The 21,926-nt window shown below is 55.1% G+C and overlaps 1 protein-coding gene across 1 annotated transcript in view; it reads right to left on the bottom strand.

The window, feature by feature from the left end:
* LRRC38 (leucine rich repeat containing 38) overlaps window positions 1–18,595 on the bottom strand; it is a 35,415-nt gene extending 16,820 nt beyond the window's left edge. Inside the window, exon 1 of the mRNA XM_019460971.2 lies at window positions 17,937–18,595. Within this exon, the coding sequence (XP_019316516.2) occupies window positions 17,937–18,591 (655 nt within the window). The 5' untranslated portion in view covers window positions 18,592–18,595. The remainder of the gene's footprint in view (window positions 1–17,936) is intronic.
* Between the last annotated feature and the right edge of the window lie 3,331 nt (window positions 18,596–21,926).

Below are 21,926 nucleotides of genomic sequence, written 5' to 3'. Positions count from 1 at the left end.
GCTCAGCCAGACTTCCAGCCAGGGCTTCCTGATTTCACAGCAGCATAGAAGGTTAGATCCAAACGCATCTGTGAGTCTACCCCCACCCCACGTCTCCCCTTTATTTTGCAGATGAGAGGTCCAATGAAGTTAGACACCCTGTCTAAGGTCACATGGAAGCTGGATGGAGCCCAGGTTCTCTAACTCCTAGTTTTGTGCTCTTTCCAAGCACCCGGCTCTTAGTTTACTATGAGCACCCGAAGTTGTGGGTACCATGGCCCTTGCTGTAGGCTCTTGGTGTCGCAGAGGAAGACTTCTCAGCGAGGCCTCCCTGCATGGACTGCAAGGGAGCGGGGCCCTGGGGATGGCAGCTCTAATTTCCTGTAGTGCTGGCCTTTGTTCCCCAGCGTAACTTTCATTAAATATGGGCTGCTGCATCAGGGGAAATTCCCAACTGTCCTCCCTGTCTCAGCCGCAGACACTCTGTCTGATTAAGCAATCAGCTCATTTCTACCAGGGGAAGATGCACCGGCAGCATCGGGTCAAGGGCTCCTGCTCGGTCCTGGCCCCACGGAGCATGTTCCATAGAATGGGCAGCAGAGTGCAGTCGGTCCTGTGCCAGGGTTGTGACTCCAGCCTGACTGGCAGCCCTGGACCTCAGGACACCCACATCAGTCACTGCACATGCACAGAAGATCGACAGACGCACAGTGCAGTTTTCCCAGCCTGTCCTCCTCCTGGTAAGAAATGAGCAGAGATGATCACCGAGGGCTGAAAATCTTATTCTCTGGGGAGGCAGGCACTCACTTCCACTGCCACCACCCGCACCACCATCACTCATCATCTCGACTATCACCATTACTACTTCTACTACCTGTCCCGTGGCCACCATCCCACATGATGTCTCCCACCTGTCCCGGCCACCATGATGATGCCCACCACCTGTCCCGGCCACCATGATGATGCCCACCACCTGTCCCGGCCACCATGATGATGCCCACCACCTGTCCCGGCCACCATGATGATGCCCACCACCCGTCCCGGCCACCATGATGATGTCCACCACCCGTCCCGGCCACCATGATGATGTCCACCACCTGTCCCGGCCACCATGATGATGTCACTGCCTGTCCCAGCCACCATGATGATGTCCACCACCCGTCCCATGGCCACCATCTCTACCCTGATGCCCACCACCTGTCCCGGCCACCATGGTGATGTCCCCGCCTGTCCCGTGTCCACCATGAAACCACCTCCACCATTTCTACCACTCTCATCACTGCCACCTCAGTAGCAAACACTATTTGCTAGTGTTTAGTTTAGTCTAGTTATTATCTATTAGTCTAGTTATTATCGATGATCTAGTTAAAGAGAACATTCTGGCAGGCTCCTCTGTGTGGGGAAGTCTAAGACTGGCCCCCTGAGTCTGGTACCTCCCGTACTTATAATGATCAATGTTCCACGTTGCCATGGAGTACTCAGGGACACCCACTGTGGCTCCCTCCCTGGACCTGTCCTTTGGAGTTCTCATTGCCCCAAGGAAATCTCTAACAGTGGGCCCATTGGCCAGGTGGGTACAGTGATGTGTTGAGTGTGTTGGGGGTAATGTGGGGTGTGCATGGAAAGTGGGCCCCTTCCAATTACACTGTTGAGATGACATTCGATAGGGAAGTCATATTTATTGCAACTCCTACTGTTTGCCAGGAACTATGATGGGTTCACCATTATCAACTCACTTAATTCTCTTCCTCAACAGCCCTTTGGACCAGTGCTTCTCACAACGGCGGGTGATTTTGCCCCTCAGCAGGCATTTGGTGATATCTGGAGGTATCACCACCTTCTATCACCAGAACTCATTTCAGCCTGCAAAACTGAAACCTTGTCCCCATTAAACACTAATTCCCCATTCCCCTGACCCTAGTCCCTAGCACCCTCCATTCAGTTTCTGTCTCTATGAATTTAATTCCTGTACGGTGCCTCACATAAGTGGAAGTTAGAGTGATTTTGTCCTTTGTGACTGGCTTGTTTCACTTGGTGTAGTGTCCCCAGGGTTCATCCCTGTCACAACAGGTGTCAGAATGTCCTTCTTTTAAGGCTGATTGATATCCCATTGTAAGGACAAACCACATTTTGCTTGTCTATTCATCTATCGATGGACACTTGGGTTGTTTCTACCTTTTGGCTATTGTGAATAATACCGCCATGGACTTGAATGCACAAATGTGAGGTATGTTTTAGATGCAGAGACCAGGGCTCAGAGAAGCTGTGTGGCTTTCCCAAAGTCACACAACTTGTCTGTGAGGGCCTGGACTTAAAGGCAGGCCTGGCCGTCACCAAAGCCCGTTCTCTCTCCGTCACACCATGGTGTCCTCAGGACCATGTGGGCTCACGCACACAGTGGTCATTTCTGGAACTTCCCTGGGCCGCTATCGGGTGGACAATTTCATCCCAGTTGCGAAACTCGCCTTCGTGTCTCCCCATCTCCGCTCACCAGTGCCACCTTCCCTCTCTGTCTAGGCCCCATCCATCCTTCGCTCTCAGCATGTGAGACCTGCCTCTCTCTGGAGCTCCCCGGTGGCTGTTTACGATGGTCACCCCAGGACAGCTGCCCGCGACCTGCTGGTGTTGACGCCTCAACCGTCTGAAACCAACACGGCAATTCTGGTTTTCTTGGGAAGTCAGGAATCAGATTGGATTTTTTTGTTATATTTATGAATCTGCCAGCAGCTAGGTGGCCAAGGGTAGACCTGGGGTCCCCGAAACAGACACCTCCCCTTGCAGTTTTCAGTAGATCCCAGCACTGTGACAACTGGTGTCACTGGGGCCAGAGTTGTGCCGTGTTTGGAAGTGAGGTCAGGGGTCGGCAGGGGCTGGGGTTGGGGGGGGGTGTCATTAGAAACAACCTGTGCAGGCAGAGAGGCCCTCACCTTCACTGACCCTCTGCTTTCACAAGTGAGGAAGACCCACAGCGGCGCAGTTAAGTCCCTGCGGTAGACAGAAGAATGGCCCCAAAATGCCCGTGCCCTAATCCCCGGAGTCTGTGACTATGTTACCTCATACACAAAAGGGACTTTGAAGATGTGTGATTAAGGTCTTGAGATGGGGAGAAAATCCTGATCATCCAGGCGGGCCCAGTGTCGTCACCAGATTCCTTGTAAGACGGAGGCGGGAGGGCCGACCTCAGGGAGGAGATGTGACAGAGGTCACAGTGATGTGGCCCACGAGCCAAGAGTGTGGGGCAGCCTGTTAAAGCTGGGAAAGACCAAAGAAGCACAGCCATCTCAGGCTGTAAGACCTGATGTGTTTTTTTAATATTTATTTACTGATTTTGAGAGGGTTAGAAGGAGGGAGGGAGAGAGGAAGCTGGAGAAAGGCAGAGAGAGAGGGAGACAGAGAATCCCAAGCAGGCTCCACACTGTCAGCACAGAGCCCAACATGGGGCTTGAACTCCCAAACCGTGGGATCATGACTTGAGCCAAAACCAAGAGCCCGACACTTAACCGACAGAGCCCCTCAGGTGCCCCCATGAGACCTGTTTTGGACTTTAGACCTACAGAACTGTAAGATTATAGATCTATGGTATCCTAAGACACTGATTTTGTGGTAGTCTGTTACAGGAAATAACACAAAACCAACACAGCCCCCAAGATCATACAGTGAGTCAGTGGCAGAGCCCTGCCTGGGAGCCGACTCTGAGTCCTGAGCACCTGCAGCGACACCGTGTATTGGTGGTTTGGCGTGAGCCTCCAGAACTGGGTCCCTGGGGAGGCGACACGGGTGTTGATTTACAGCTGATAGTGATAACAGCTGGTGTTTATAATGGGCTTTCAGTGTATCAGGCACTGTGCTAAGCCCATTACAAGGGTTCTCTCTTTGACCCTCATGAGAGAGTCATGAATATTATTATTGCCCATATTTTATACATGAGAAAACAGAAGCCGAGAGAGGTGAAGTGATCTGCCCAGGCTCACCCAGCTAGTAAATACAGGAGCGGGGTTCAAATGGTGGGGGCTCTCGATGTAAAGCCTGAGTTCTCAGTCATGGCGCCACATCCCCATCTGGTGAGTGATGAGCGGTATGAGACAAGAGCACCAGCCCGGAACTGGGGGGCCTTGACCTTTGTCTGCTATTCACCAGTTTGCTGTGTGGCTTTGGGCACATCACTTGTTCTCTCTGAGCCATGTTTTCCTAACCGAAAATGAAGAAAGATACACCAGAAAACTCTATAATCTAAGCTTGTTGAGTTTTCTAGAATGTTCCCTCCAAGAGAGCAAAGTCACTGCCATGTCCTTCACTTGGCCCTGAATTTGTTTTCACAGATGTTTGGTCTGCTCTGGTTTCTGCTAAGACATTCAGGTCCTCTCTGGATTCAGGCCAGGTTCTGAATCTGGAAAGCTCACTGACTAAGTGGGGTTCTGAGCTCAAAACAGAGGCTCTGGACCCGAGAGGATGGGCTCGTAGAGAAGGTACCCTGGTTTCTGACATGAGATTTGAAAAGCTGTACAGTGACCGCTGACAAGGATCCTGGAGCCATACCTCCACTCTGGCTGGTGTCCTGGGCCAAGTTATATTAACCTGCCTGTGCCTTGGCTTTCTCATCTGTAAAACGGGGTGATGCCGGCTGGAAACATTCTCCCTGGAAGACACTAACAGACTCGGAGCTATGCCACCCACTGCCATAGCCACTGGCCACATGTCGAGAAGTTGATACACGGCCAGTCTGCAGGAGATGTGCTGTAGGTGTGACATACACCCCAGATTTTGAAGCCTTAGTGTGAAAAAAACAACGGGAAAATATCTCATGCATGACTTTTCTACTGATTCCAAGTTGAAAAAAAATAACATTCCGGATATGCTGGATTAAATAAAATATTAAAATTAACTTCACCTGCTCATTTGTGGCTCACTTTTTCACCGGGTGAAGCTATCATAGGGTGCTTGGCTCAGTGCCGGGGACACGGTAAGACACAAAATAGGCCACGGGGGGCAGCCTCCTCAAGGCAGGGGGCAGGGACAACCCCCAGTGAAATAAACAAGAGGCTGATTTGCACCTTGAGGGCTTATGTCCCCAACATGCAAACAGAGTGAAGCAATTTGCTTCGACGTCATAAAATCGTCCTAAAATCTGACGGCTGGACACCATTTTGGAGGCTATTCAACCCCAGCCCCTGGGGGTTTGCTGGTAATCCTTGCCCTGTGGACCTTGACCTCTGCCTTCATCATTACATGCCTTCTCCCTTCCAGCCTGTGTCCAAATTTCCCCTTTTCATGAGGGCATCATTCGTGTTCATCCTTTAGGGCCCACCCTACTGACCTTATCCTGACTAGATACATCTGCAATGACCCTTGTATTAATCACGTTTCTGACATCTTAGGGCCTTGCTGCCTGGGGAGCGACGGCCCCTCCCAGGGTTCGCCAATTCCTAGAGACAGAAAGTCAACAACCAGCTCAACAGCACACCTTTGGTATGCAAACTGACTGGTCCACACCCCCACCCACCTTTTCCTGTCAGACTCTTGTGGTCTGGAACTCCATCCTGGGCCCTGGATGACGCCAGGGCCAGGGACCCGATGACTGGGGACCACCCCTAAAGCGCCCAGCCTGCCCCAATTCTTCAAACAAGCCAACCCCAAACCTGCCAGCCCGTCTACCCTGCCCCTTCCTCCTGCAAAAAACACACTAAAGATTCTTGCCTGCACCTTCCCGTTACCCCCTCTGCCCCTTGACCATCCCTGGTGCCTCCCAGGGCAGTCCTGCATGGCATCCACACTTCCTCTTTGTAGAGATCTGTGAGTGCTAAGCGTCCTCCTTCGTGACGGTCATTTCTGTGTCTGCAAGTCTTACCGGGCCTGATTAAAACAAATCCCAGCTACATTTAAAACAACCCTATCTCGGGGCACCTGGGTGGCTCCGTGGGTTAAGCGTCCGACTTCGGCTCAGGTCATGATCTCATGGTGTGTGAGTTCGAGCCCCGCGTCAGGCTCTGTGCCGACAGCTTGGAGCCTGCTTCCGACCCTATCTCCAAATAAGGTCATAGTCTGAGTTACTGAGGGTCAGGACTTGCACACCTGATTTTGGGGAAACATAATTTAGCCCACAGCATTCTCTTTCTCTTTCCATTCCTTGCGGAAGAATCTGCAAGAGCTCCTCAAGTCAGGGTCCCAGCAGGCGAGTATGGCCCACCCACATGGGTTATTGGACGGGAATCTAACCGAGGGGCTGTTTACAAAGGTGTGGACTGGCCTCCGGAAGTCAGCAAGGGGCACTGAGGTAGCCAGGGCTCTGCCAGGGGGACGGGGCGGCCTTACCTGAAAGGATAAAGGGATAACCTGGCGAGGCAGGAGAGCTGCGGCTAACGCAGGTGTGTGCACCTGTCACGTGCTGTATTAAAAATAAAGGTAAGGTGGGGGAGGGGGAACATAATACTTCCCCACTGCACCAACGTGGAAAAGCACACAGAGGAAAAGGAATAAATTAAAAACTCTATGACATTCTGGAAAAGGCCAGATGATAGAGACAGTAAAAAAAAAAAATAAAAAATAAAAAATTAGTGTTTCCCAGACAGGGGTTCCGGAGGGAGGGGAGAGGAATAAATCCATGCAGCACAGGACGTTTTTAGGACAGTGAAATTCCCTGTGTGATACCACGATGGCAGGTACATGACATTATCCATTTGTCCAAACCCATAGGATGTACGTCACAAAGAGTGAACCTGGTGTAAACTGTGGACTTTAGTTAATAATAATGTAATAGTATCATCAGTTCCTCTATTGTGACAAACGGACCAGACTAATGCAAGGTGTCAGTAATAGGGAACTGAGCCGGAGGGGGTTTATGGGAACTCTCTGTATCATCTGCTTTATTTTCCATAAACCTGTAACTGCTCTAAAAAAGTCTATTGATTATTTCTTAAAATAAAATAAAACAACTCTTTCACCCAGAGAAAAAACACCAGTGGCACTTGGCTGCCTCCCTTTTCCACTCATTGTCCCGTGGGACCCGGTTCTTTCTCCCGGCCTCCCCGGGGGCTCTCCACAAGCTTCCCCAGCCTCCCCGCCCCTGCACTGACTGGGCAGTCCTTTCTCTCCACACCACCCCCTCCCTCTGCTCCCGTCCCCACCAACGAACATTAGAGCTGAGGCTTTTCCATCATCCAGCAGTTTCTGTGACCTGGGACGTCCGCCCTCTCTCCTGTGTCCCATCAAGGGGGTACAGAGCGTTGGCTGCTGGTCGCTGTTCTGTGGTTCTGTCTAGGGGGCTGAAGACCTAGAAACCATTGTCTTGTCATTTTACTGGGTTGACAATGGCCCTTCTCTTTCGCAAATGCTCCCCAATTTTCTTCTAAAGCTTTTTCATGTCAGTATTTCCCTGATGACCCGGGGGGGGGAGGGTGGAAGGACAGACGAAGAAACCAAAGCCCAGAAGAGTTAGCGACCTGCCCAAGTCAAGGGGGTGGCATTGGGGGCAGGGTGTCCTGACCTCGGCTCTAAGCTCCCAGCCCCTCAGCGTGACCGTGGGCAACTTTCATTTCTTTTTTTCAACGTTTTTTTTTTTTTTTTTTTTAATTTATTTTTGGGACAGAGAGAGAGCATGAACGGGGGAGGGGCAGAGAGAGAGGGAGACACAGAATTGGAAACAGGCTCCAGGCTCCGAGCCATCAGCCCAGAGCCTGACGCGGGTCTCGATCTCACGGACGGCGAGATCGTGACCTGGCTGAAGTCGGACGCTCAACCGACTGCACCACCCAGGCGCCCCGGGCAACTTTCATTTCTGATGCAGACAATCATTTGTGGTGGTTGTGTTTAAAAACAGATATTGTCTTGTTGGCATCTTGTGAAAAAGCAAGGCTATCCTGATAACTTTGGGGGGGGGTCTTTTTTAAAATTTTTATTTGTTTATTTTGGGGAGAGAGAGCACAAGTGGGGGGGGGGGAGCAGAGAGAGAGAGAGAGCCAGAGACAGAGAATCCCAAGCACGCTTTGCACTGTCAGTGCAGAGCCCGACACGGGGTTCGAACTCATAAACCATGAGATCATGACCTGAGCCGAAATCAAGAGTCAGACACTTAACCGACCGCAGCACCCAAGCGCACCTAACTTTGGGGGGTCTTTTCTTGATATCGAGAGGGAGAAGAGGAGAAAATACTCTTGTACCTCCTTATTTAAAAGACAGCTGCTGGCGGGTAGGACCTGTGGCAAGGGAACCCACCCCAGAGATTCTTGCTAGGAGCTGGGGTCCCTTTGGACCCCTCATCCTGTGACCTGGAGGAGGCTGACTCAGGAGGGAACAGAATCAGCCAGAATCAGAGCAGGAAGGAGTCCTCACTGCCATCTAGCCCGGGGGGCCAAAGACTGGAAGTCAGTAGGAGGAGCACAGCCACCAGCTTGTTTGGGGAGTTCCAGCGGGTGCTCTAAATTATCTTTCATGCACGTGTTCTCTGGTTCTGCTCCCGCCCCACCTTCTCCAGTGACTCCCACCTGCTACCCCGAGGGGCCTCTGAGGCGATCTAGGGTCCCACTGACAGCTACAGATGCAGCCAGGACCGGGACCCTAATTCCTGCCTCTTTGGTTTGGGTTCACCTCTAAGGATCTTCTTCCCTTTAATCCCGAGGGGTCCGATGCTCCCTCAAGGTCCTGACCCTTGCCCTTGGCATTTATGCCACGACCAGCCCAGAGGATGGGGGTCGTGGGGCACCAGGGGTTCTTTGATCAGCAGCCTCTGAATCGGACAGGCCAGCCTGAGAGCCACCGGGAGGATGTGCCGTAAAAACACAGTGCCCACCTGCGTGGGTCACCAGACACTTGGGATTTGACCAGCCATGCCGAAACCCAGTGGGATTTGTAAGGCTGTGTGCATATCTGGTGTGTGCATCAGCATTTCTATGATCTGCATAAAGAGAAAAAAAAATAGCTCCTATGTGTGGTGGTGAAGGAAATTGCACTTTGAGCTTCTTCATATGATGTCACTCGAGGTCAAAGGGCAGATGCCATCACCTGTATTTGACCAAGGGGACACTGGGACCCAGGAGCATCAGGGGATTTATCTGCCATCAGTTAACTGGAAGCACGGCCACGGTCACAGATGCCTCATGGTGGCTGCCCAGCCCCCCACGCCCTGGCAGCCCCTGGGTACAATGTCACCGCGGCTGTACCCTCAGCCGACTGGACTGAGAGGGACAGCTCCCAAACGGAGCCAGACACAGCCTCCTACAGGGACCTGGAAATCGGGACCAACAGAGCACAGTCTCTCCCACCCCCCGCTGGCCTCTTGAATGGAGCAGTCTGCTTTTGCCACGTGGGTGAGGAAGTAGAGAGAGCCTGTCAGCACGTGGAGGGGAGAATAAGGAAGTGTGGGAGGCAGAGATGAGCGGGACAGAGGCCCTGTGCTCCCTGTGGCCTCCCAGGTCTCAGCCACAGCACTTCCTGGGGCCCGACGGCCTGGGACCCAGGCTTGCCGGTGACACCCCACATCCTCACCAGAACCCCTTCTGTTTGCTCCAGATGGAATCGGCTTCCGGTTCAGCTGAGATCAATGGCCTTGGCGACACAAACTCTGTCCACCGGCCCCTCACCTGCACCTTGCACAGCAGAGAATACCAGGGCACTAGTCGCCCCAGGACCCCCAGATGGCCGCCCCTTCATCCTGCCAGCGGTGCCCCAGCAGAGAGGCGGGCACTGCTGCACCCCCCTCCTTCACAGTGGAGAGCCCGAAGCTTAGAGCCGATGGGGTCTGACCGGGATCACACAGATCTGGTACAGGAACCCGCAGAACCTCCCTTCCAGGCCTCTGCCTTTGCTGAAAGATGTTCTGGATATCCTTTGCTGACCACAGTCGGAGAGGGCTATGTGCTGAGGACAGAAGCCAAGGCCAGTGATCTCTGTGACAGAGGCCTTGGGCACGTCTGCTCACATATGCCCACAGCCCCTTCTACGCTGGGCGTGGCCCCAGGTGCTGGGGACACAGCAGCGAGCATGCTGTTCTCTGGGAGCTCGTGTGTCTACAGGGACACGAGATATCTCGTGGACAAGGTAGCGTGGACCTCGTGGGTGCTCTGACATAAACGCAACAGAGCTGGGCTGGGGGTGGTGCGGGACTACCTAGGCAGGGGGGACAGGGGAGGTCTCGGAGGCGGGGGCGTCCGACTGGGGACCTGAAGGTGAGGGAGGTACAGCCATCTGAGGAGGAAATGTCCTAGCGGGAGAGACAGCAGTAAGTTCAGGGTCCCGGTTGGACAGTGACACTTGGCGTGTTCCAGGGACAGCTGGGGGTCGGTGTGGCTGGGGTGGGGTGGGCAGGGACGGGGGAGCGGGTGGGGGTAGGTCTTCTGGGGCATGGGAGGGAGCTGGCTTGTTCTAAGCGCAGGGGAAGCCATCGTCCAAACATGCCATATCCTGTACCAGCCTCTGGGGGTTCAAGGAGGAAAAAGACGTATCTCGTGTCCTCCGAACAGGCCACTCCTGTGACCTGGCAGTCTCAAGCAGTGGTCACAGAGACAGTACAGGATCCAATGAGGTCACACAGGAAAGGCTCCCAACCCAGCCTCGGGGCCAGAGAGCTGGAGGCTGCGAGGCTAAGTAGGAACCAGAGACATAAAGAAGTAAAGGCGGGGATGGGGAGGGAGGGCGGGAGGGTAGGATCGGGGACCTGTGACGGCTGCGGCAGAGCCCTGAGGGGAGGAGCCCAGGACAGCTTCCCAGGACCTGGGTCATGCACCCTGCGGTGGGCCTGTAACGCCCACGTTCAGGACAAACGTGCTATTCTGCAAATTGCGTCCCTTCCGGGTCCTCATGACAACTCACGTAGGTCCGTGGAGGTCCTGCTGTGCTATCACTGACACAGCCAGCCCGAAGGTGACGAGGCCTGCCAAGCCCTCCCTTCCACACCACATCCAATACCACGAGACTCTGGGATAGCGGAAACTGGACGGGCCCCTGGCTGGAAGGCTCACTCTTTGGGTATGTGAGTCAGCTGGCAGCCAGCCAACGGCGATCGGGGCCTCTCCGAAAAAAATCCCCAACTGTGTCCCCCAGGGCTGCCCTAGTTGGACAGGAAGGTAGGTCCACCGTCCCACGTTGCCCAGCGATGAGGCTGCCCTTTGAGTTAACTGACAGAACGGCACAACCAATGTGACATTTCCAGAGAGAGCCAGTGTTTGGGACGAAGCAGCAGGCCACGGCCGGGCTCTCCTGGGAGCCAACAAGACAGGGCGAGGTGGCCTTGTGTCACGTTTTCGGCTCACTCTCCACCGGGACTGCAGACCCCGGTGCCCGTGAAAGCTGACGCTCAGCCCCGGATGCCGGTGGTGATGGGAGAGGTGTCACCCCGTGACTCTACTCTAATTAAGAGACGAGTTAAGAATACACCCGCTGGTCACAGGACGTGCACAGACCCGTCAAAGGCACGAGGGAGACCACCTGCCAAAGGGAAGAAGATCTCAGTCGACCTCCGCCAGGAACGTGGTTCTCAGGTGTATAAACATACCCAAAACATCCGCTTGAATGGTCAGATTAAAGAAAGAAGATGTCCCTGTGTTGTCTACTGGGAAACAGGTTTAAAAATAATAACACATCACGCTGGGAAAGATGTGGCAAGACAGGTCTTCCCCTGCCTGCCAATGGTGCCACCTCCCTAGGGTGCCATTAGGCAAAAAACGTATCCAGACCAAAAACGTATGGTTTAACCAAAAAACGTATGGTTAAAACAACCACAGACTTTCACCCTGCATTTCCACTTCAAAGAATTTGCACCAAAGAAATGAAATACAAGAAGCATCCACAAGCTTTACATGTGTGGGATGTTTAGATCAGCACTGTTTATATACCAAAAAAAAAAAAAAGGATGAAAAGAAATAAATCACATTTCTAACAACAGGAGACAGGTTCAACGAATAGATCCATCAAATGACGTATTCCGTGGCCATTAAAGGTTACATTTTCGGGGCACCTGGGTGGTTCAGTCAGTTAAACGTCCGACTCTTGGTTTTGGCTCAGGTCATGATCACACGGTTTGTGAGTTCAAGCCCCGCATCGGGCTCTGTGCTGACAGGGCAGGGCCTGCTTGGGATCCTCTCTCTCTGCCCCTCCCCAGCTTGTGTGCGCTTTCTCTCTCTCTCTCTCTCTGTCTCTTTCTCTCTCAAAATAAATAAACTTAAAAAAAAAGTTACATCTTCTAAATCTTTTTTTTTTTCATGTTTATTTAGTTTTGAGAGGCAGAACGTGAGCAGGGGAGGGGCAGAGAGAGAGGATCTGAAGAGGGTAGGCTCTGAGCTGTCGGCACAGAGCCGGATGCAGGGCTTGAACTCACGAACCGTGAGATCATGACCTGAGCTGAATTCAGACGCTTAACCGAGCCACCCACGTGCCCCAGGTTACATTGTCAAAGTACTGTAATGACAGGAAACTCTCACAACCCAATAAGAGGAAAAAAAACATCAGTAATAAGATCTATAATACCACAGCAATTTGTTTAAAACTATGTATGTGCATAAGAATACGACTGGAATAAAATACAGCAAAACTTTAGTAGTGGTGGGATTTTGGGTGGTTTCTATTTCCTTCATGATACTCATCTATATTCCCCACGTATACAAGGAGGCTGTTATATCATAATTGGGAAAATAAAACTGCTTTTATTTCTAAAGAAAAAGAAATAGAGTCACCTTGGAGTCACCTGCAGCCCCGAATTACCTCCAGCAAAGCGTCAGTTTTCGTCCCTTTCGCTGAAACACTGTTTACTTTGTCAGTATGACAAGACGTCCCCACTCGTCTGACCAAGCCAGGCCCTCATTATGTCTGACATGAGAAAAGGAAGTAGGTTACCGGCAAGTGGGGGCAGCTCCCCCAGCGAGCAGTGAGTCGGGGCTGGAAGGAGGGGTTAGTCCTGTCACTCGTCCAGGACCTTGCCTGTCACAACACCCCTTCCTAGAGAGGGCTCAGGGACCCCCAGGAGCTGAGCCCCCCAAACGCTTGGATACTCCAGGCACTATAGTGGACCTTCTCTAGGAGGCTGCCCACGCAGGGGACCAGGGTTACAGACCCAAAGCATGACCTGTGGCCCCCCTGTCTCCCTTCCCACCCCCAGCCCTTCCCTCCCTATAGCTGCCTGTGTCAAGGCCTTGGGGTACAAGATAAGCTCAGATCTCTTCGCTGGGACCGGGGGCTGTGACCTGCCGGCCACGTGCACCGTGGTTAGAGACGGTGAAAGAAGGTGTCTAGGCAATTTGGCCTCCACCTGGGACCCACATGTGCCTTTGATGCACTCTGGGGTGTGGTGAGGGCTGTAGACAGTCCGCGGGCTCCATGCACCTCCGAAGTGGAGCACAGACACAGCCCCTTGCCTGTCCCTAGGGTTTCTCAAACCCAGCAGCCTTTCCTCCCTGTGGCTCCCAGAGCTAGGCTGGGGACAGGTGAGGCGTCCTGGGAGCCCCGAGTCCTGAGTGCTCTGCCCCCACCCTACTGCACAGAGACCACAGCCCCCTAGATTCCAGCAGAGGACTCTCTAGAGGGACCTGGCCTCCCCTCACCTCAACTTCCTGATCCTTAATGAGGACAAGATTCCCCTTCCTTGAAACCATCGAATTTTAGAGTTGGAAGGAGCCTTAAAGTCCTCCTACCCACTCGTTTGTTCACAGAAGAAAAATCTGAGATACTGGCACATAGCTAATGAGCTGCTTACTGACCCAAGACAAGACCTTGGGTTTCTAGAGATGCAGAGGCCCTCCAGGGCTCCTCCTACCTGCAGGGGCCTCCGTGTATACTGAAAGCCCCAGGGCAGGGGGTTAAAACTGCAGACCTTGGGCCCCTACCTGCAGCGGCCTACTCAGTAGGCCTGAGGGCCCAAGAATCTCCTTTTCCACCAAGCTCCCTCGTGTCTTCATTCCCAATCCATCTCACTGGGCTGCTAAAGAGACCAGGTGCTGGGCCAGCACGAAGCTTTAAAGCTCAAGGGTGTTACCTTGCTGCTCCCCTCTTTCCAGAGCCTCCCACCCTCTCCCTCTCTACCCCGCGGCTCGCCTGAGTGGTTGCCAAGGACTCTTGCTTCCAGGTCTGGAGTCCTTTCTACCTAAAGAGGGATGGTCACTGTCCCCTTGGCAACACACTGTCCCAACCTGCCCGGAACGCACTGTCTCACCAGACCAGGTGCAGGATCTGGGGCTGGAAGGTCCGCCAACTGTCACCCAGGGCAATTGGAGACTGGGGGCGGAGGGGGGGGGGGTTGGGGATATTCTCGCCCTCCTCCCTGATCTCTGCCCACCAGAAAGAATGAGCTGTAGGGTCAGGCACTCCTGAGTACAAACTCATCTCAGCCACTAACCACATGACCACAAACCGCCTCTTTGCATCTTGTTGGGTAAACTGTGGGCAAAGGCACCTGCCGGGCCCAGTTGTATTAAAGGGGGTGGGACTCGTAAACTACAAAGTGACGCACACCGCAAGGTCAGGCCAGTTACGTCGAGCCAGGGTGGCTCAGTTATGCTGAATTTCAGAAAACAACAAATACCTTTGTGTGTAAGTATATCCCAGAGGCTGCGTGAGGCATACTTATACTAAAATATCGTGCATTATTTACCTGAAGTTCAGAGTTAATTAGGCATCCTGGGGGAGGTGTCCCTTGGTTGTTTGTTTAGGTTTGTCAGCTTTGTTTGTTTTGTCGCTAAGTTGGCTGATGGGCATTCCAGCAGGCATTCTGTCTCCTCTTCCTTCAGACCCAGCCCCAGCCCGGCAGTCCCTCCTAAGGTCCCAGCCCCAGCCCTGACTAAGCCCCAAAGGAGCCTGGATGGAGGGGACCCGTCATCCCCAGCACGTCCCTTCCTCCCGGCTGTGGTGTGGTCTGTGAGGGAAGCTCTCCCATCAGCACAGCGGCCGCACGAGAGGTTCAGGTTCGCCTGGCGGATGAATGTATTTTTGTAAATGTCTGAGCCTGTCAAGGTCACTTGCTCTGCTCCTTTCTGCTTCTCTGGGGGAGGGGACAGGGAGGCGAGGAAAAGGCAATGAGGACAGGATCCCTTTGCTCCTGCCTTTGAATCCCCTCCCCCTGGGGGAGGCAGGGCACTTGTCTAGAAAACCCTGCAGCTCGGACTGACTCCACGAAGCCCGATTTTCCTCGGCAGGAAGTGGGTGGCCACATCGTGGCAGGGGGCTGGAAGCCTTGAGGTCCCCGTGCGCCCCCCAGCTGTTGTTAATTCTCTGTGCCCTCACCTCTCCGGGCCTTCCTGTTAAAACAGGATAATAACAACAGCATTAACACTTCCACAGGATTGCTGGGTGCCAGGCACTGTTCTTAGTGTTTCATAAACCAAACCTCTTTAATCCTCCCAATAACCCCAGGAGGTGGGTGCTAGGCATCATGTCCATTTCACAGAGGAGGAAACCAAGGTCACCCAACTAGCAAGAAGTTGAGGCAGGATTTGGGCCCGGTCTGGTTCCTCAGCCACGCTGCCCTGAGCCTCTGCGAAGACGCAAGGCGGGAGGAGGAGGGACGGGGCCGCCGGCTTCCAGAGAGCACCCTCGCTGTGCTAAGCACCGCTGCGCCCTCGCCAGAACCGACCTTCTTCAAACCTCACCGCAAACGACGCGGGGGACACTCTTACTGCATTCTGAAGGCAGAGGCAAGGGAAACTGAGGCTCAGAGAGAAACATGAGTCAAAATCGGAACTCAGCTCTCTTGCGTCGAGGCCCCGGGCTAGTTCCCTCGCCACGCACCCCGCTGTGGTTCGCGGTTCTCGGGACGCCGCTCTGGCCACGCTCACGGCAGCCCCCATGGAGACCACGCGCTCCCTCCTCGCTGCCTCTGTCCTCTCCCCGCTGAACCAGACCGACCGTCAACCAGGGCCCGGACTCTGCTCCTTGCTCTGAACCTGTCCATCCTTTCCCCCGGCCACACATCCCCATCTGGTGTCCCTTTTCTTCCCTCTATCACAGACCCTGGGAGGAATAGCACCTTGCAGTCTCACTGCTCTCTACTTTCGCCCACATTATCTGGTTTTGATCCGGATGACCACGCGGTCAGATGGGCCACCCTGCATTATCCGTGTCCCAATTTCACATGGGAGGAAGACAGGGCTCAAAAAAGTTAAGGGACCTGGCCAGACTCACCCGGTTTTTACACCGGGACTCAAACCTGTGTCTTCTGACTCTACATCCAGGGTTCTGTAGACACCTCGGGGGTCAATCAAAGCTCTTCCTTCCTTCCTTCCTTCCTTCCTTTCTTTCTTTCTTTCTTTCTTTCAATGTTTACTTATTTTTTGAGAGACACAGAGAATGAGAGCATGAGCAGGGGAAGGGAGGAGAGAGAGAGGGAGACACAGAATCCGAAGCAGGCTCCAGGCTCCGAGCTGTCAGCACAGAGCCCGACGCGAGGCTCAAACCCACGAACTGCGAGATCATGACCTGAGCCGAAGTCGAACACTCAACCGACTGAGCCACCCAGGTGGCCCTCAAGCAAAGCCCTTTAGACATGAGGAGTCTGAAACCCAGACAGGGTACGTGCCCTGTGCGAGGTCACAGCCATCCGTGGCAGAAGTGAGACTGAAATCTAGAGCCTCCAACTCTATAACACCTTGCCCTCATGCAAGTGGAACCAATTATGCCAACTCAACTACTGACAGGGCTTAGGGAGGCCAACTCCACCCAAAAGCAAAGGCAGGAGCAGTGAGAACCAGGGCGTACCGTCATCCCACAATGACGTTTTTATCTGGACATTCCTGTCTCCCGGAGGTGGGGAGGTGGGGAGAACCAGGCAGCTGAGTGAAGGCAGGTCAGATCTGCTTAGGACTTGCTCACGTGGCCGAGCCGGCCGGGGCTGAAAATGCCAGCTCAGGGGCCTGCGTCTGCTGGGGAGTGATTGCCCCCGACCCCTGGGGGCCATGCTTAGGAAAGTCTGGAGTGAATAAGGGATCACAGGAATTCAGGGCATAGACGAGCAACGACCTTGAAATCGCAAGAAATGGAAAAAAGATACAGCAGAGCGAAACCCGCATCTATGTCACCTATTCTAACGTGTGACTTACAGCTCTGGGTCCCACTGTGCCAAAGCCTTGGGGGCAAGGTGGGAGGCTTCGCAAGGTCACTGCTAGGACTGATGCTTACATGCTCGCCAGTGGAAAACTGGAATCCACTGAGGGTAGGGACATTCTGCCTGCTCCCCATCCTGGGGCTCATCTCTGTGGATGCCGGGGTCCCCTCTTCTCAGCTCTGCCTCGCTTCCTTCCGCTGGCCTTAGCAGGGCCCCTTAACTTCTGTGCCCGCTGTGTCCCCATCTGCCAGAGGGGTCCTTATGTCCATGTCGCCACCGGAAAAGCACGCCAGGAAAGGAAAGGGGGCACCGGCCTGCAAGGTTTTTGTTCCGCTATTTCACATCTGGGCTGCAAAGCCCCAGAACTGCAAATCTTTACTGCATCACTGGCTGTTAGCAGGCTGCCATCACTCCTCACCAGAAAGACCTCTCATCCCTCTCAGACACCAGAGCTGAGAAACAGACCTGCTCAGGCTCTGGAGGCTGCCGGAGAGCCCTCAGAACTGGCTGGATCCTTCCACGTTCAGCGTAGCGAGGACGGCACTCAGCTCTTTCCCACACGGAGGGCGTCTTGCCCTTAGGAGGGGCCCCTAAATAATCTGTACCCACCAGGACTAGGACCCAAAGCCCGATGAGTCCATCTCGGACGTGGGTAACAGAGGGATGGTAGGTCCCTAACTTTGGAAAGTGAGTTGTTGGAGAAACAGGTGTAGAAGCATGGCATCCGGGCCCAGAAACCCCAGAGAGTCCAGATGCGAGCCGGCCCACCCGCTGTCCCCGGCAGACCTCCGGGCAACGTTCAGGCTGGGAACCTGCCGGCGCGACACTCCCGGGGCAGTTGCTCTGAAGCACCCAGTCCCCCCCTCGTCCAGGCCGGACCCGAGGCCGCCTGCTCCCTCCCCGTCACCCCCAGCCCAGGGGACGGTCCCGCCTGCAGGCTCACCTTTGGGCAGCTTGGACGCGTTCTCCTGGATCCAGGAGAAGAGGTGGGCGAAGTCGCAGTCGCAGAGCCAGGGGTTGCCGTCCAGACGCAGGGTGCGCAGCGCGGGCAGCGCCGCCAGGGTGGCCACGTTGAGGCTGCGCAGGTTGTTGTCGTTGAGCTCCAGCACCTGCAGCGACTCCAGCGTCTCGAAGGCGGCCTCGTGCACGCCCGTCAGGTTGTTGTTGGCCAGGCTCAGCTTGACCAGCCTCCCGGCCGAGCGGAAGGCGCCGGCGCCCAGCTGGGTCAGGTTGTTGTAGCTGAGGTCGAGGAAGGCCAGCTTGGCCGAGCCGCTGAACGTGCCCTCCTCCAGCGAGCGCAGCGAGTTGTTCCTGAAGTCCAGGTAGACCAGGTCGCCATAGAAAATGAAGAAGTCCTCGGGGATGTGCTGGATGCGGTTGCCGGCCACCAGCAGCTTGCGCACGTCCAGGGGGAAAGGGTCGGGCACGCTGGGCAGCCCGCGGTCGCGGCAGTCCACGGTGTGCGGGTCGGTGCAGGCGCAGCCCGCGGGGCACGCGTGCCCGGGCCGGAGCAGTAGCAGCAGGAGGAGGCTGCGGACGCCGAGCGCGGCGGCGGCGGGGGCGCCGGAGGGGGCGCGGGGGACGGTGCGGGGGCGCATGGCCGGGGGGGGAGGGGGGTGGTGACCCGCGCGAGCCGCGGCTACGCGGACACGGCTCTCGGGGCGAGCCCTCCTGGCGCGGGGCGGTGCGCGGGGCCCCGGGCGGCCGGGCGCCGGGAGCTGGAGGGCGGCCGGGGCGGGGAGGGCGTGCGCCCGGGCGCGCGGGGGCGACCGAGCGCGACGCGGACGGACTGGGGGAGTCCGGGGCGGCGGGGACGCACCGGGGAGAGTCGGGGAGGGAGGGGCGAGGACTCGCGAAGGACTTACCCGGACAGGAAATTAACCCGCTGGAAAATCCCAGGGAGAGGCGGGAGCGATAGAGGTTGCCGAGGGGACTTCGCCGAAGCGGCCTCGCCCGGGGCCGCTTGTTTTCTGAGATCCGGCAATAAGACCTGTCGCTGGGACTTGCCAGGAGCGCGCTCGACGACTAAGTTCGGTTACGGAGCGCCCCCCACCCCGGCGATTTCCAGAGGGCGTGTGGGGGGCGTGCGCCCGCCTGGTGCCTAAGCGCGCTCCCCGGGCGCCAGCCCGGTCGCCAAAGGGAACGCGGCCTGGGTCCCTCTGGCTCTGCGCCCGGGGGCAGTCCCCGCGGGCTCTGGGGGGCCAAGCCAGGAGCTGCTGACCTAGGGCTGGGCGGGGCTCCAGAGTGGCTCGTTTTCCTGCCTCACTCCGCCCACCCGCACTCGACCCATCTCAGGGAGGCACTGGGGTCAGTGAGGCGGGCAGCTGCCTGCCCCACCCCCCTCCCCCCCTCGCTGTGGCCCACAAGGAAGCCAGGGCCAGTCAGCGCTTTCCATGCTGGCCGGAGCTTGTCGGGAACCGGAATCCCCCTTGGCACCATCCGACCTGGCTTTCTGGTCTGCCCGAGGCCCAGCGGAGAGGCACTGTGGCCTGGGGTCAGAGACCTGGCTCCCCAGGGGTGTGGCGTCAGTTCCAGGGCCTCACCTCTCTGGACCCCGAGTAAAATTGGAGAAGGTGATAGGTATGATACTGGCAGATTTCCCTCCTGGGGAAACTACTCCCCAAGCAACTCTTTCCCCCACCCCAGCTCATTTCAGAAATGTTGGAGAGGTCCCCACAGAACCACCCGGAGATTCTCTTGCTGTTGGCTCTCTTGATCCAAATACGCTGGAATTGATAAGCTCCCACTGAACCAAAATAACCCAGGGAACAGCTGTTGGGCAACAGTCCCCTGGAGACCCTGCCCTGGTCCCTTGGCCCAACACAGACTGGTGGAGGCTCAGATTCTAAAACCGTAAGAGCTAAGCCTCAGCCTTTTTTCCAAAGGTACATGCAGTCTTGATGCCTTCCGATGGATCAAAAACCTGAGCCTCTGGGGCTGAGCCAATAGCTCAACAGATGACAAGTGTTTGCAGAAGACCAGGGCGTGGTGGCGGGTGGGGGTGGGGGGTGGGGAGCGGTCATGGATAAGAGTTCCAGGGAACAGCTCTTGGGGCCCTGCGGCTCTTTTCTCTGCTTGTACTCCAGGCCACCATTCCAGACCTCCCGAATCCTCTGTGCCCCTACTGTCCCAGCTTGCCTTTATCATCCCCAGGTGCAGGGGTTCAGCCCCCGCTCTGGCATCATTCCCTTGAAGAGGCAGGTGCAGGGAGAAATAATCCGAATCCTCCTAGAGTGGGTGAGAGTACCCCAGGCTGCATAAATGAGGTAGTATTTTAATGTCAGACAAAGCACAGGCAGGTGGCAGAATAGACAGGTCCCCCTGTTGCAACTCTCCGGGAACACCCTGCGCCGATCTGTTACCTCCTCCCCCTTTCCAGTCTCAGGCTTGGTTCCGGCTGCTCACTGCAGTCCCCAGGAGAACCCGTTTGTCACGGGGCTGAGCCCTCAGCGTCCTTGCTTTGGGACACCTGCATTTGGTGGCGGCCACCTTGCGAGTGTGTCTCAGTGTGTGCCAGCCATTCCTACCAAAGTAGGGTGGTTGCTGGAAGCCTGGCCTGGGAGTCAGGCTCCTGGCCCCGGTCCTGGCCCCACCACGAGCCACAGAAACTTTCACGGGCCCCTTGATGTCTCTGGGGAAGTACTTCTTCGCCTGGGGTCCTTGGGCCCCTTGATGGTGAACTCTTTTCAGAGTTTTGTAAAAATCTGGTGAGAACTGGACCTTTACCTGTGAAGAGCTCACCCGGAGCCAATGCTGGAATTCTTGGTGATGAACTTGACGGTAGCCCTAGTTCTTTTGTGCAGAGCAGAAGCTGGCACTCATGGATGACTTTGATGAATGAAAACAGAGATGCATCCCTACTTAATAAATGCGGAGTATTTACTTAGCAAGGGCTTGCAAAACGGAGATGCAGGGTGGTAGGCAACGTAACAAAAGGGGCTCCCGGTAATGAAAAATGTTGAGAAATACCCCCTCCTGGCCTGGATTTCCTCATCGTGAAACCAGGGAGAAAATAATTTCCCTCTCCTCTTCCACAGACTATGTAAGGCCCACGTGGGGAAATACCGGGAGGGGACGTGATCTGAAGCGTATTTAGAGGAACACTACATTAAAAAGTGGCCGTAAGTCTCGCTATGGCAGGAACTCTTTGCTTCTTGCTTTGAGTGTTCCCCCAAAGTCCCTCGAATCTAAATCTAAGCCTTTTTCATTAATGTCAGTGGGAGAAGACTCTGTTGGGGTTTGTGGGGGGCAGGGAGGGGCCCCTAATGTCCCAGGACTCCTACGCCTTGGGGAAATGCAAACTTTGCCACCTCTGATTTTCCCCAGGCAAAGAAAACATAGCTGTGACCTCAGCAAGGTCACACGGTGAGTCAGTGATAGCTGCTGGAAATAGAACACAGGCATCCAGACTCCCCAGCTGCTCTGCTCACCCTGCTCCTGCCCCAGGAAGGGGGCCTCTTGCAACCTGAGGGAAAATGTTGCAGGTGACAGGGACAGACCTTCAGAGACTGTCAGCCAGCTCCTTCTTTGTGATTCCTATTCAAGAGGTGGCAAATACCCAAGGTATTCTGATGTGTTCAAAACCTGATGTCATGCCTTCCCCAACTAGCCAAGCAGAGCTCCCCACTCCTCCTGTGCTCCCGGAGCCCTCCCCGCCTTGTTTTATAAGTGCCCCATATCTGTCTCCCCGTGAGGTTGGGTCTTGGGAAGCTATGTGGACAATGCCCCCCCCCCAGGAAATTTCCTATGTGGGGGCCTGCTCCCCGTAAACAGAAACAACCCAGTCATGAGGTTTTCTCCCTTTGGTTGGCAGACAGACCTCTAAATGAGCCAAAATCCCAGGCCCTAAATTGTAAGCAAGCTGATGCCGGTATGGTATGTGCAGGAGTCTGGGTTTAGGAGCGGATGTTAGGTTTGAATGATGAGTGTGGCT

This window comes from Panthera pardus, unplaced genomic scaffold, assembly GCF_024362965.1.
Source record: "Panthera pardus isolate Hobbes unplaced genomic scaffold, ASM2436296v1 HiC_scaffold_11, whole genome shotgun sequence".
Classification (NCBI taxonomy): Eukaryota; Metazoa; Chordata; class Mammalia; order Carnivora; family Felidae; genus Panthera; species Panthera pardus.
The sequence above is the reverse complement of the archived record's forward strand: the minus strand, read 5'-3'. Positions and strand labels throughout refer to the sequence as shown.